At 44.8% G+C, this 14,844-nt stretch overlaps 2 protein-coding genes and 1 long non-coding RNA gene across 4 annotated transcripts; all 3 read left to right on the top strand.

Moving 5' to 3' along the window:
- LOC123724467 (RNA-binding protein 28-like) lies at positions 1 to 3,094 on the top strand. The gene is made up of 6 exons (XM_045688238.1): positions 1 to 80; positions 244 to 336; positions 1,005 to 1,149; positions 2,103 to 2,261; positions 2,570 to 2,734; positions 2,894 to 3,094. The coding sequence occupies exons 4-6, from the start codon at positions 2,165 to 2,167 to the stop codon at positions 3,019 to 3,021; spliced, it is 390 nt and encodes a 129-aa protein (XP_045544194.1). The 5' UTR covers positions 1 to 80; positions 244 to 336; positions 1,005 to 1,149; positions 2,103 to 2,164; the 3' UTR covers positions 3,022 to 3,094.
- A 3,926-nt stretch (positions 3,095 to 7,020) lies between these two features.
- LOC123723861 (uncharacterized) lies at positions 7,021 to 12,645 on the top strand. The gene is made up of 3 exons (XR_006757030.1): positions 7,021 to 7,330; positions 7,471 to 7,623; positions 12,587 to 12,645. It is a non-coding gene; the product is annotated as an uncharacterized lncRNA (long non-coding RNA).
- LOC123723903 (RNA-binding protein 28) lies at positions 12,646 to 14,618 on the top strand. 2 transcript variants are annotated; one of them, XM_045688237.1, is made up of 5 exons: positions 12,646 to 12,737; positions 13,272 to 13,440; positions 13,612 to 13,777; positions 13,881 to 13,980; positions 14,075 to 14,618. In XM_045688237.1, the coding sequence occupies exons 2-5, from the start codon at positions 13,296 to 13,298 to the stop codon at positions 14,210 to 14,212; spliced, it is 549 nt and encodes a 182-aa protein (XP_045544193.1). In that variant the 5' UTR covers positions 12,646 to 12,737; positions 13,272 to 13,295; the 3' UTR covers positions 14,213 to 14,618. The 2 variants fall into 2 exon arrangements, with proteins under 2 accessions (XP_045544193.1, XP_045544192.1); XM_045688236.1 differs by lacking the exon at positions 12,646 to 12,737 and adding an exon at positions 13,056 to 13,187.
- The last annotated feature ends 226 nt before the right edge of the window (positions 14,619 to 14,844 follow it).

Below are 14,844 nucleotides of genomic sequence, written 5' to 3'. Positions count from 1 at the left end.
ACAGTGCTCTGAGGATGATCTGAAGCAGACCTTTGCCAAGTTTGGGACAGTTCTGGAGGCTAACATCCCCCTTAAATAAGGTACAGACTTTAACTTGAGAGAATCACCACCCAACCACACTAAGCACGGTTGAGCCTTTGTGGATTTAGTTGCGTAAAGACAACTACAGAGTCAGTAACATGTTTTCTATCTGCTGTCTGACTATTCCTCATTTTGTTTACCTTCCCGTGTGTGTTTCATCAGATGGAAAGATGCGGGGCTTTGCGTTTGTCCAGTTTAAGAACGTCTTGAAGGCAGGAAAGGCCTTGAAAGCAATAAACCTAAAGGAGGTCAAAGGTGAGACTCCTTAACCTGGTGTGTGTGTGTGTGTGTGTGTGTGTGTGTGTGTGTGTGTGTGTGTGTGTGTGTGTGTGTGTGTGTGTGTGTGTGTGTGTGTGTGTGTGTGTGTGTGTGTGTGTGTGTGTGTGTGTGGGCTAGGAATTGAAAACCTGGTCAAGGTATGGAGAACTGCTAGATGAAAAATTAAAAGTTGAATTGACAAAGACAGACATATGTGTATATGTGAAGACATATGTTCCTTTAAGAGGTTTGCAGCAAATCTCTCACCCTCCAGCGGGGAGGTCTGGTCTAAATACTCTGCCATATCTGTTTGTTGTTTCACACTTCCGTGCCCGGTGCCAAAACATTTGATCAAGGTGGAGACCTTGGGGTTGAATAGACTATACATTTGAAACATCTTAATCATTTAAGGACACCTATGGTTATGGCTCAGGGGCCAAGATACCATTTACTGAGGCCTGCTTTACGGTGACCTCTGGCCTGAGAGAGGGTACCTAGAGGCCATATTCCAATAGGGAATAATCATGAGAAAATAGTATTCTTAACAGTGTGTGTGAGACCTTTTTCTGCCCTGTGAATATCTCTGATAAAGATGGGGCACATCTCAATAGTCTACTGTGGCTTCATCTGTGCAATCAAGTCGTTCTCTCCTCTGTTCTTTACAGGAAGGCAGGTAGCTGTTGATTGGGCTGTGGCTAAAGACAAGTTTGTCGCTACTCAGCCAGGAGCTAAGAAAGAGGAAAAGGTCACAGCAGAGAAACCGGCACCTGAAAGTGACTCTGAAGAGGAGGAAGAAGTAGAAGAGAACAAGTATGAGCTTTTGCTGTCTTTTTAATCTCTATTTCTGCATGTCCTCAGTTTGAGATGGGCTGTAAAGATGTAGACCTTGATCTAGACGTAATTAAGCAATAAGGCATGAGAACCTAGGGATTATCGTGTGAATAACTGCCGACTAAGGGCTGTCTGAAGACCCAACACAGCCTGGGGGGGTCAGGGGAAACAGCCCATAGGAGGCTGTTATTCACTATCATTCCTGTTTTAGAAAATGGTTACCAACATATATTTTTAAAGATGAATGACATGTTTTCATAAATGAAAATGAGTACATTTATTTAATTCCGTCCTTCCACCAGATGATATAGTCCGGGCAAAAGCCAAACAAGCTTTGTCTATTACAAACATTCTAAGCAAAAAAGGTTGCCATGCAGGCTAGCTACTTCTTCTTTGCTAGCTAGCCAACTAAAGCTAACTCACAAGCAAATCAAGCAGCTGAAATGACAACAGACATTTGTTTTACGTTTGTTTCTGTTGCCAGTTCTTTTGATATATCCATTAAAATGATCCTGATAAATGTATTCGTCTGGCTCAGAGATTGTCAGTCATGTTTATTCTCTCCTATGGAAGGGTGGAGATTGCCCCAAAAAAAACTGTAACATTGTTGCACATGTCAGAAAAGCAAGCAGCAAGATTTAGTCAAACCCCAACTGTTGCAAACCAAATGCTTGCCTAGTAGAATGAGTTAATAATGTCAACTTTTTTCCAGGGGAGATTAAGTTTATAAATTGCCTGGCTGGGCTGTAGGACAGTAGATCTGCATTGATAATTCAAATTGAACTGTTAACAGGCAGTTAACCAATCAGGATCCAAATAACCCATTTTATGTCTAAGTTGATCTTCTTTGGCCAGTCTTTGGTTCTGAGGACTGGAGTATTTCCGCCAGGATATTGTTGAAGTGTTGTGTTTAATAGTTCTTCTTTCTATAGAGTCATCTCTAAGTCAGCTCAGCATCCAGACACCCCGTCAGAGGAGGAGGGTGTTGAGAAGAATGACGATGCAGAGTCTCAGGGGGCAGATGATGATGAAAAAAAGTGATCTTGGGTCTGATGAAGACAACGATGAAGATGATGACTGTGAGGATTCTGGTATGAAACAGTTGTCTTTCTCTTGATGAAATATCAATGTGTATGTTCCAGGCTGCCTTCTGTTTGAACCCCTCCAACGCTCTGGCTCTCGCTCTCTCTGGCTCTTGCTCTCTCTGGCTCTCGCTCTCTCTGGATCTCGCTCTCTCTGGCTCTCGCTCTCTCTGGCTCTCGCTCTCTCTGGCTCTCGCTCTCTCTGGCTCTGGCTCTCTCTGGCTGGCTCTCGCTCTCTCTGGCTCTCTCTGGCGCTGGCTCTCTCTGGTGCTGCCTCTTGCTGGCGCTGGCTCTCGCTCTCTCTGTCCATCATGCAGCCAACAGAAAGCCCCTACCATCAGACGTCAATGAGGGCAAAACCATCTTTATCAGGAACCTGTCGTTTGATACGGAGGAGGAGGGCTTGGAGGAGGTGTTACTGCAGTATGGAGAACTGAAGTACATCAAGATCTGCCTACACCCAGACACTGAACACTCTAAAGGTATAGTCCTGCCTCCAACACAACATAATTCTATCTCTAGCTCTGTCCCCTGCCCAAACTTAAACAATGCCATGAAGTGATGCCAGTCAGATAGTAGACATTGAATCATGACTGTGTTGGTTGGTAATGGTTGTTGACTGTGCTCTGTTGTCTGGTCAGGTATTGCCTTTGCTCAGTTCAAGTCTAAAGAAGCAGCAGAGAAATGCATTGCTGCTGCGGAGGATGAGTCAGAGGTGAGACGGAATAGGATAAATGACTCATGTATTCTACAGGTACATCTCTTCTGATGAGCTCTGAGTTGCTGTAATGTATGTTTGGGGGTAACATGTTTGTCTGTCTTAGAGCGAGGGTATCCGTGTGGATGGTAAAAAGCTGAACATCGTAGCAGCGGTAAGCAGAGAGGATGCCGTCAAACTGAAGGACAAGAGGTCAAAACACATACAGGGACCAGGAACCTCTACCTGGCTACATTTACATTTACATTTAAGTCATTTAGGAGACGCTCTTATCCAGAGCGACTTACAAATTGGTGCATTCACCTTATAATATCCAGTGGAACAACCACTTTACAAAAGTGCATCTAAATCTTTTAAGGGGGGGTTAGAAGGATTACTTTATCCTATCCCAGGTATTCCTTGAAGAGGTGGGGTTTCAGGTGTCTCCGGAAGGTGGTGATTGACTCCGCTGTCCTGGCGTCGTGAGGGAGCTTGTTCCACCATTGGGGTGCCAGAGCAGCGAACAGTTTTGACTGGGCTGAGCGGGAACTGTGCTTCCTCAGAGGTAGGGAGGCGAGCAGGCCAGAGGTGGATGAACGGAGTGCCCTTGTTTGGGTGTAGGGCCTGATCAGAGCCTGAAGGTGCGGGGTGCCGTTCCCCTCACAGCTCCGTAGGCAAGCACCATGGTCTTGTAGCGGATGCGAGCTTCGACTGGAAGCCAGTGGAGAGAGCGGAGGAACGGGGTGACGTGAGAGAACTTGGGAAGGTTGAACACCAGACGGGCTGCGGCGTTCTGGATGAGTTGTAGGGGTTTAATGGCACAGGCAGGGAGCCCAGCCAACAGCGAGTTGCAATAATCCAGACGGGAGATGACAAGTGCAGGGTCGTACAGGGTGAGGCAGGGTCGTACTCTGCGAATGTTGTAGAACATGAACCTACAGGATCGGGTCACCCGTGATGGCGAGATCATGGAACGGGCAGTCCTTCCCCAGGAGGAAGAGCAGCTCCGTCTTGCCGAGGTTCAGCTTGAGGTGGTGATCCGTCATCCACACTGATATGTCTGCCAGACATGCAGAGATGCGATTCGCCACCTGGTTGTCAGAAGGGGGAAAGGAGAAGATTAATTGTGTGTCATCTGCATAGCAATGATATGAGAGACCATGTGAGGATATGACAGAGCCAAGTGACTTGGTGTATAGCGAGAATAGGAGTGGGCCAAGAACAGAGCCCTGGGGGACACCAGTGGTGAGAGCACGTGGTGCGGAGACAGATTCTCGCCACGCCACCTGGTAGGAGCGACCTGTCAGGTAGGGACGCAATCCAAGCGTGGGCGGCGCCGGCGATGCCCAGCTCGGAGAGGGTGGAGAGGAGGATCTGATGGTTCACGGTATCAAAGGCAGCAGATAGGTCTAGAAGGATGAGAGCAGAGGAGAGAGAGTTAGCTTTAGCAGTGCGGAGAGCCTCCGTGACACAGAGAAGAGCAGTCTCAGTTGAATGCCCAGTCTTGAAACCTGACTGATTAGGATCAAGAAGGTCATTCTGAGAGAGATAGCAAGAGAGCTTGCCAAGGACGGCACGTTCAAGAGTTTTGGAGAGAAAGGAAAGAAGGGATACTGGTCTGTAGTTGTTGACATCGGAGGGATCGAGTGTAGGTTTTTTCAGAAGGGGTGCAACTCTCGCTCTCTTGAAGACGGAAGGGACGTAGCCAGCGGTCAAGGATGAGTTGATGAGCGAGGTGAGGTAGGGGAGAAGGTCTCCGGAAATGGTCTGGAGAAGAGAGGAGGGGATAGGGTCAAGGTGGCAGGTTGTTGGGCGGCCGGCCGTCACAAGACGCGAGATTTCATCTGGAGAGAGAGGGGAGAAAGAGGTCAAAGCACAGGGTAGGGCAGTGTGAGCAGGACCAGCAGTGTCGTTTGACTTAGCAAACGAGGATCGGATGTCGTCAACCTTCTTTTCAAAATGGTTGACGAAGTCATCCGCAGAGAGGGAGGGGGGGGAGGGGGAGGAGGATTCAGGAGGGAGGAGAAGGTAGCAAAGAGCTTCCCTAGGGTTAGAGGCAGATGCTTGGAGTTTAGAGTGGTAGAAAGTGGCTTTAGCAGCAGAGACAGAAGAGGAAAATGTAGAGAGGAGGGAGTGAAAGGATGCCAGGTCCGCAGGGAGGCGAGTTTTCCTCCATTTCCGCTCGGCTGCCCAGAGCCCTGTTCTGTGAGCTCGCAGTGAGTCGTCGAGCCACGGAGCAGGAGGGGAGGACCGAGCCGGCCTGGAGGATAGGGGACAGAGGAAATCAAAGGATGCAGAGAGGGAGGAGAGGAGGGTTGAGGAGGCATAATCAGGTGATAGGTTGGAGAAGGTTTGAGCAGAGGGAAGAGATGATAGGATGGAAGAGGAGAGAGTAGCGGGAGAGAGAGAGCGAAGGTTGGGACGGCGCAATACCATCCGAGTAGGGGCAGAGTGAGAAGTGTTGGATGAGAGCGAGAGGGAAAAGGATACAAGGTAGTGGTCGGAGACTTGGAGGGGAGTTGCAATGAGATTAGTGGAAGAACAGCATCTAGTAAAGATGAGGTCAAGCGTATTGCCTGCCTTGTGAGTAGGGGGGAAGGTGAGAGGGTGAGGTCGAAAGAGGAGAGGAGTGGAAAGAAGGAGGCAGAGAGGAATGAGTCGAAGGTAGACGTGGGGAGGTTAAAGTCACCCAGAACTGTGAGAGGTGAGCCATCCTCAGGAAAGGAACTTATCAAGGCGTCAAGCTCATTGATGAACTCTCCAAGGGAACCTGGAGGGCGATAAATGATAAGGATGTTAAGCTTGAAAGGGCTGGTAACTGTGACAGCATGGAATTCAAATGAGGAGATAGACAGATGGGTCAGGGGAGAAAGAGAGAATGTCCACTTGGGAGAGATGAGGATTCCAGTGCCACCACCCCGCTGGCTCGATGCTCTAGGGGTATGCGAGAACACGTAGTCAGACGAGGAGAGAGCAGTAGGAGTAGCAGTGTTATCTGTGGTAATCCATGTTTCCGTCAGCGCCAGGAAGTCTAGGGACTGGAGGGTAGCATAGGCTGAGATGAACTCAGCCTTGTTGGCCGCAGACCGGCAGTTCCAGAGGCTGCCGGAGACCTGGAACTCCACGTGGGTCGTGCGCGCTGGGACCACCAGGTTAGAGTGGCAGCGGCCATGCGGTGTGGAGCGTTTGTATGGCCTGTGCAGAGGAGAGAGAGCAGGGATAGACAGACACATAGTAGACAAGCTACAGAAGAGGCTACGCTAATGCAAAGGAGATTGGAATGACAAGTGGACTACACGTCTCGAATGTTCAGGAAGTTAAGCTTACGTTGCAAAAATCTTATTGACTAAAATGATACAGTACTGCTGGCTGGTGGAGTAGGCTAGCTAGCAGTGGCTGCGTTGTTGACTTTGAACGTGTAGCTGGCTAGGTAACCTCGATAGTTTCAGTACTACACCTTGTCATGATACAAAGCAACTTTGTAGCTAACATAACACTAATCAAGACGTTCCTTGTAATGTATTTAGTTTCTACAATGCTGCTCGTCGGTAATAGTTGGCTGGGTTAGGAAAAATGGCGTCGCGGGGACGGAAATAGCTGGCTAGCTAACCTCGATGGCTGGCTAGCTAACAATTATCAAGCTATGACAAAGACAACTAAGTAGCTAGCTAGGTAACACTGCACTAGTCAAATAGTTCCGTTGTAAAGTATTAGTATCTACAGCGCTGCTAGTCGGTAACGGTTGGCTAGCTGGCAGTGGGTTAATGATGACTAGGTGTGTTGACTAAGTCAGCGCCGCGTCGCGGCTGGCTAAGCGCACCTCGATAATACTCAAACTCAAACTACACGATTATCTTAGATACAGAGACAGCAAAGACAACTATGTAGCTGGCTAACTAACACTAACACCACACTAATCAAGTCGTTACGTTGTAATGTAATAGTTTCTGCATTGCTGCTAGTCGGTAGAAGTTGGCTAGCTAGCAGTGATGACTAGCTAGCTAGCAGCTAGCAGTGTTGACTACGTTAGGAGGACGAAGATAGCTAGCCTCGATAATTACTCAATTACTCTAAACTACACAAATTATCTTTCATACAAAGACGGCTATGTAGCTAGCTAAGAAGAATTGCTCAGATCAAACAAATCAAGCCGTTGTAATGTAGTGAAGTGTAATATTACCTGTGGAGCGAAGCGTGGTGCGACTGCTCGCTCCAAACCGGAAGATACCAGTAGAGAGGGATGTAAGTTACACCTCCTTTCTCCTCCCTTTTCCTCTCCTCTCCCCAACCCTCCATCTCATACCTCTTTCTCTGAGTGATACGGGCAGGAACTAAGGCAGCTGAGGGTGTTCCAGCAGCAGACATGACCAAGAGGACCAGAGTAAGTACTTCCTGTTTTTTAACCAATCAGAGCATCATAGTGTTACAATCACAACACAGTGTGTTGGTAACTTGGGGCTTGTGTCCTCAGTGTGCGTTTTCTTGAGGAAGGCTAACACTCTCCTTCTGTGTTATTTTGAGGACCTGAAGCGGACCAAGCTACGGGACATGAATGTGTTTGTGTCCAAGACCCGCTTGTGTATCCACAACCTGCCCAAGTCTGTAGACAGCAAACAACTAGGACAACTCTGTCTGAGCTCTGCAGGAGCTGGCAAGGGGGTCCTCATTACCGAGGTAAGACACTACTAGCACATTTCCATAGCTGTTTCCATCCCAGTCAAATCTGTCAATAGGTCCTCATCTCTCTGGGTCAGTGGTTCCCAAACTTTTTATAGTCCTGTACCTCAAACATTCAAACATTCAACCTCCAGCTGCGTGCCCCCTCTAGCACCAGGGTCAGCGCACTCTCAAATGTTGTTTTTTGCCATCATTGTAAGCCTGCCACACACACACACACACACACACACACACACTATACGATACATTTATTAAACATAAGAATGAGTGAGTTTTTGTCACAACCCTGCTCGTGGGAAGTGACAAAGAGCTCTTATAAGACCAGGGCACAAATAATAATAATCAATAATTTTGCTCTTAACCATCTTACATATAAAACCTTATTTGTTAATACAAAATTGTGAATAACTCACCACAGGTTAATGAGAAGGGTGTGCTTGAAAGGATGCACATAACTCTGCAATGTTGGGTTGTATTGGAGAGTCTCAGTCTTAAATCATTTTCCACACACAGTCTGTGCCTGTATTTAGTTTTCATGCTAGTGAGGGCCGAGAATCCAATTTCACATAGGTACGTGGTTGCAAAAGGGCATCTGTGTCTAAACAGCGAGATTTGCCAAGGCAGGATACTCTGAGCACAGCCCAATCCAGAAATCTGGCAGTGGCTTCTGATTAAATTACATTTTCACAGAACCGCTTGTTGCAATTTCGATGAGGCTCTCTTCAGGGATGCAAACTAGTCACCTTTTGGCAAAATTCGCTGTTTTGAATCCAAAATAGGTGACCTACGTGATTCGTGTAGATCTGATGAGAAAGGTTTTGGAGGGATAGGGGGCTTTGGATCAGACTACAGGCTGTAAGCGAACGAGTGATGCTCGTTTGGAACAATACTGGCTGTATCCAAGAAGTTTGGGGGGAGGGGGGGCTTTGGATCAGACTACTGGCTGTTCTTGGGAGAGAGGGGGGGCTTTGGATCAGACTACAGGCTGTAAGCGAACGAGTGATGCGCGTTTGGAGCAATACTGGCTGTATCCAAGGCTCAGCCAATCGTAACAGCAGAATGCAGCACGTGACTAAAGAGAGAAGAGACAACCAAATTGCCAATTATAGCATCAGCGCATCCTCTGGAAAGACAGCAGAGAGTAGAAAGGCAGTTTTCCATTTACATCAGCTCGTCTCCTGAACGATAACGAAGAGGTAGGTGAGAAGCCTGACCACGGAGACAGGGGTGAGAAGGTGATGAAGCATACTTCATGAGCTGTAACTGAAAAACAACTGGCATTTGGAAAGTTTGAGGTGAGGGAGAAAGTGTCGTGGAACAAGTATTGTTAGCATTTTAAGTAATGTTATCTTGCTAGCAGGATCGAATTCTCCGTTAGCTAAGTTAACCAGAGAAACCTATAGAGGTGAAAGGAACACCACACACTTTTCCTCTTTCTCACTTTTTCAGTACAGTGGATAAAAATGGGTATGTCAGGTCTGCCTGAAAGAGATCAATTATGCCAACAAAAGCGTCTCATGCTCTGCTGCTGGCACATTGGACATTTTCTGACTGTTGACATCTGTTCTACAATGTAGTAACCTCCAGTGTAGCCCAAAGGTATTGCTTGTGTTGAACTTGACAGTACCACGTGTGTGAGTGAGGGGAGATTATTAAATTTTTTTAACTTGGTGAACGTTATTTTTGCACACATGTAGCCTTGTGCACTTGATCGATGTCTACTATAGTGGCCTCTATAATAGAGCAAAAATAGAATGCCTGTTTGTTTAATTCTATTTCTACTTTAGATGTTTTTTCCCCCAAGTGCAATATTTAGATGTGTGGGTGTGTGGTCACAAGCATTCTATTATAAAGGCTGTCATGGCTAACTGCAATATTAGTGTATAGTTTTTTTCTCAAGACTTGTGTGTCATTTGCAGTAAAGTCTAGGCAACAATTATTATTTTTTTTGCTGTGAGTTAGGTTCACATTAACCACTTTTTATTTTACACCCACAGACTGAGCATGTAGATCATATTCTTTGTTTTTTAATTAGTTAAAACTTGCATTTCCCCCTAGCAGGGATTTTTAGAATGTTCAGTGCAACAAAAAGTGTCACCTTTTGGGCCCTCACCAGTTTGCATCCCTGTCTCTTGTTCAGATATCGGTAAGTGGACTGGAGGCAGGGCATGAAAGGGATAACAAATCCAGTTGTTTGTGTTATCTGTTTCAGGAAAGTACCTGTGTAATTTCGCACCTAATTCACTCAGGTGCTTCGCTATATTACATTTGACATTGTCCGTAAGCTTGAGTTCATTTGCACACAAATAAATCATACAATGATGGAAAGACCTGTGCTGTCCTTGTTAATGCAGACAGGGAAGTGTTCCAACTTCTTAATTATAGCCTCAATTTTGTCCCGCACATTGAATATAGTTGCGGAGAGTCTCTGTAATCCTAGATTCAGATCATTCAGGAGAGAAAAAACATCACCCAGATAGGCCAGTCGTGTGAGAAACTTGTCATAGTGCAAGCGGTCAGACAAGTGACAATTATGGTTAGTAAAGAGAACTTTAAGCTGGTCTCTCAATTAAAAAAAAAAAACGTGTCAATACTTTGCCCCTTGATAACCAGCGTACTTATGTTGTAAAAGCGTTACATGGTCGCTGCCCATGTCATTGCATAGTGCAGAAAATACACGAGAGTTCAGGGGCCTTGCTTTAACAAAGTTACCATTTTAACTGTAGTGTCCAAAACGTCTTTCAAGCTATTGGGCATTCCCTTGGCAGCAAGAGCCTCTCGGTGGATGCTGCAGTGTACCCAAGTGGCATCAGGAGCAACTGCTTGCACGCATGTTAACACTCTACTATGTCTCATGGCTTTTGCGCCATCAGTACAGAAACCAACATGAGCAGCAGCTACGTTTGGCTACATACGGACCATTAGTGGAATTCTCACGAGATGGTAACGGTTAATGTGATTGGATGTTAATTATTTGACTAGCCTACCTGTATTTGACATTGTGTTGTTATTTCACTGAACACTAGATGGTCAGTGAAACGAGGCTACTCAGGCGAGGAAAAAAACCTCACCCAAATGTATAGCCCCGTTGGAAAATATATATTGACTGTTTGAAAATGTGAAGAAAAAAACATGGAAAGAAATAATATTTTTACCCCAAAAAATAAAACCCAGTTTTGGAATACCTGCTCTGGGTGAACTATTAGTGACCACCAGGTAGCACTACAGTGCCTTCAGAAAGTATTCACACCCCCTTGACTTTTTGTTCTAATGGTTTCTTCTTCTTCCTCCTCTTCTTCAAAGTCACATTCAGGTGCCACATTTTTTTGCTTTACAGCCTGAGTTCAAAATGTATTAAATTGACCCACCCATAATGTCAGTGTAATTATGTTTTTAGAAATGTTTACAAATTAATTACAAATTAAAAGCTGAAAAGTCTTGTCAATAAGTATTCAACCCCTTTGTTATGGCAAGCCTAAATAAGTTCAGGAGTAAACATGTGCTTAACAAGTCACATAATAAGTTGCATGGCCTCACTGTGTGCAATAAGTGTTTTAACATGATTTTTAATGAATACCTCATCTCTGTATCCCACATATAAAATGATCTGTAAGCTCCCTCAGCCGAGCAGTGAATTTCAAACAGATTGAACCAGAAAGATCAGGGAGGTTTTCCAATGCCTCACAAAGAAGAGCACCTATTGGTAGATGGGTAAAAAAAATGATAAAGCAGACATTGAATATCCCTTTGAGCATGGTGAAGTTATTACACTTTGGATGTTGTATCAATACACCAAGTCACTAAGATACATGCGTCCTTCCTACCTCAGTTGCTGGAGAAGAAGGAAACCGCTCAGGGATTTCACTATGAGGCCAATGGTGACTTTAAAACAGAGTTTAATGGCTGTGATAGGAGAAAACTGAGGATGTATCAACAACATTGTAGTTAGTCCACAATGCTAACCTAATTGACATTGTGAAAAGAAGGAACACTGTACAGAACAAAAATATTCCAAAACATGCAGCCTGTTTACAACAAGGTACTAAAGTAATACTGCATAGCAATATTTTTTTTTGTCCTGAATACAAAGTGTTATGTTTGGGGGCAAATCCAATACAACACATTACTGAGTACCATTTTCCATATTTTCAAGCATAGTGGTGGCTGAATCATGTTATGGGTATGATTTGCAATCGTTACGGACCGGGGAGTTTTTTAGGATAAAAAGAAACGGAATGGAGCTAAGCACAGGCAAAATCCTAGAGGAAAACCTGCTTCAGTCTGCTTTCCACTAGACACTGGCAGATTAATTCACCATTCAACAAGACAAAAACCTAAAACACAAGGCCAAATCTACACTGGCCTTGTTTACCAAAAAGACAGTGAATGTTCCTGAGTGGCCGAGTTACAGTTTTGACTTAAATCTGCTTAAAAATCTATGGCTATCTAGCAATGCTCAGCAACCAATTTGACAGAATTTTGAAAAGAATAATGGGCAAATATTGCACAATCCAGGTGTGGAAAGCTCTTAAAGACTTACCCAGAAAGAATCGCTGCCAAAGGTGAATCTAACATGTACTGACTCAGTGGGTTGAATACTTATTTAATTACTGGGTTTTTCTGTTTTTTTTTTATACAAATGTTAGAATTTTTCTTCCTCTTTGACATTTCAGAATTTTGTGTAGATTGTTGATGGAAAAAATGACATTAAATGCATTTTAATCCCACTTTGTAACAACAAAATGTGGAAAAAAGTAAAGGGGGTGTAAATACTTTCTGAAGGCACTGTATTGTCCTATAAAGCTGCCCTGTCCATGTTGAATGGCCTTTAATTTGTCTCTTTACAACCTCTTTCCGCAATTGTCTCTTTGTTTATCATTTGCTTCTCACCCCCTTTCTTTTCCTCACCATCTCTATCTGTATGCCCCCTCTCTCTCTCTCGCTGTCTTTCTCTCTCAAGTGCAGGGTGATGTATGATAAGAAGCCAGAGCGGGGTCAGGTGTTAGGCCGGTCGCTAGGGTTACGGCTTTGTTCAGTTCCAAGATCATGAACACGCTCTGAAGACACTATGACACCTCAACAATAACCCTGACATCTACGGAAACACCAAGGTGTGTTTGTGTGACGCTGTGTCTTTGTTGATCTATGTGTGTGTGTATGCATGTCCTCAACCTTGTACTCGACAGAATGCAGCTGTGTTTGAGGGTGAATGCCAGGTTATGTTTCAGGATGTTGTCTTTGGCTCTCAGTAGCTGATGTCAGTAATTGCATTCATTTTATCTCTGAACAATATTGCGTCTGGACTCAAACATTCTAGTCATCAATAGTTATTGTCCCTGAGGAATATAAAGAGAATGTCAAATTGCACGTACACACATTTGGTTTGGCAACCTACAGCATCTGATCAATAATGAGGGTCTTGCTAAATGATGAGAATATGTTATTGAGAATACTATTCACAGGTTTTTTTTTTCCTTGAGTGATTTACGTTGTCTGTCTACAGAGACCCATTGTTGAGTTCTCTCTTGAAAATGAAAGAAATGCGACAACAACAAGTCAAGGTGTGTCTTCTCTGCTGTTTATGTTGGTGTGTGATGATGGTTAAGATTAAGAGTAACACATTTTCCTGTCTCCATGGTTTCCAGGAGCGTTTTAAGAGGCGTGGCCCTATGGCAAGAGGGAAGATGCAGCCGCAGTCAGGAGGCAGGCTTGGACCTCAGAAGGGTGTGTCTAAACCCCATAGTAACATGGTAACAAAGGAGGGGTCAGCGAAGACACAGTCGGCACCATCCGGTCAGGGCAGAAAGGATGGAGGTATGACGCTCTACACTTCTGCCCTAACCCTGAATATAACACACACACAGCTCATCAATTCTGGTGGAACTGCAAATGTTTGTCATTTTTAACATTTCCCTAATTTTCTATGTTCTTTTTGCTTTTTGGTTGTCGCTGATATTTCCTTCCATTCCTTTCTCTCTCGTCTAGTACCTCCCCCCCAGCCACAGGCCAAGGCTCAGACTCAGCAACAGAAGCAGGGCAGGCAGTACTCAGGCTTCCAGACCACCTCAGTTCTAGAACACGTAGAACTGGAGGATGGAAAGAAACGAAGGAAGGTTCTATCCCAGCCCTCTCACCATGGCCCAAAGATAAGGTAATACACACACACACACACACACACACACACACACACACACACACACACTGTACCTATCACATTGTAACCCATACTACATGGTATAATTTTGGTCCTGCAGGGCGCGTGATAAGGGAAAGCCTGCTCAGCCTAAGAAGCCCAGGATCGGTTCCAGCAGGAGAGAGAGACCGGGAGCAACGTCACTGGAGAAACCTACACAGGTATGCACACAAATACACACAAACATTACCCATGTCTGCATGTCGTGGCCCCAACATCATGTAATACATTCGACTGTCTTCATTGGTTTTCCAGAGGACTAAAGGGGCCAAGAGGCGGTTTAGGAGCCGAGAGGATGACCGCTTTGACAATCTGGTTGAACAATACAAGAGGAAACTGATGGGCGGCAACAAGACTGCAACCATCAAGAAGAACAAGTGGTTCAACAGTTAAGTGTGTTAGATGCCATTTTTTGGCATAACTAAAGAAACCTTTCCTTATGTTGGTTTCGACATCATTTACATTTTGAAACAAAGATATATGATGGTTGAAATGTTGGTGTAACATTCACCCATGAACTGTGTAGAATAGAGTCCAGCATATTACTGTCCGTGTATGTCTGTGTCCTCATGTTATCCACAACTTGTGGTGTGCCATCACAGTGGTAAAAGGTGGGGTGTCCGAGCAGTCACTTCCTGAATTAACTCTGACGTTAACTCTGTTCAGAACAGATGCTGATGTTTTACTCTACTTTGCTTGATGTTCATGTTAACTATTGGTGAATAATAATGTAAAGAAAATCAGATATTTGAGAAATGTAAATGACTGACATTTTTATTAAAGAACTTGCAAAGACGGAGACCGTTTTAGTTTCTCTATATTTCATATGTTAAGTGGTCATCTGTGATATAAGAAAATGTTAATGTATCGACACGTTTTGGAAACACCCACACAATGTTCATGTGTAATGTTTGCTATACATGTACATCTTCACCCCATGTACCTCTCCCACCCACCCATTTCTGGTCATGTTGATGTACTCTGTGTAAAGGTATTGGTGTGTTCAATAAAGGGTCATCTTTGAT

Source organism: Salmo salar, chromosome ssa10 (assembly GCF_905237065.1).
Source record: "Salmo salar chromosome ssa10, Ssal_v3.1, whole genome shotgun sequence".
Taxonomy (NCBI): domain Eukaryota; kingdom Metazoa; phylum Chordata; class Actinopteri; order Salmoniformes; family Salmonidae; genus Salmo; species Salmo salar.
This window is presented reverse-complemented; position numbering and strand designations above follow the sequence as displayed.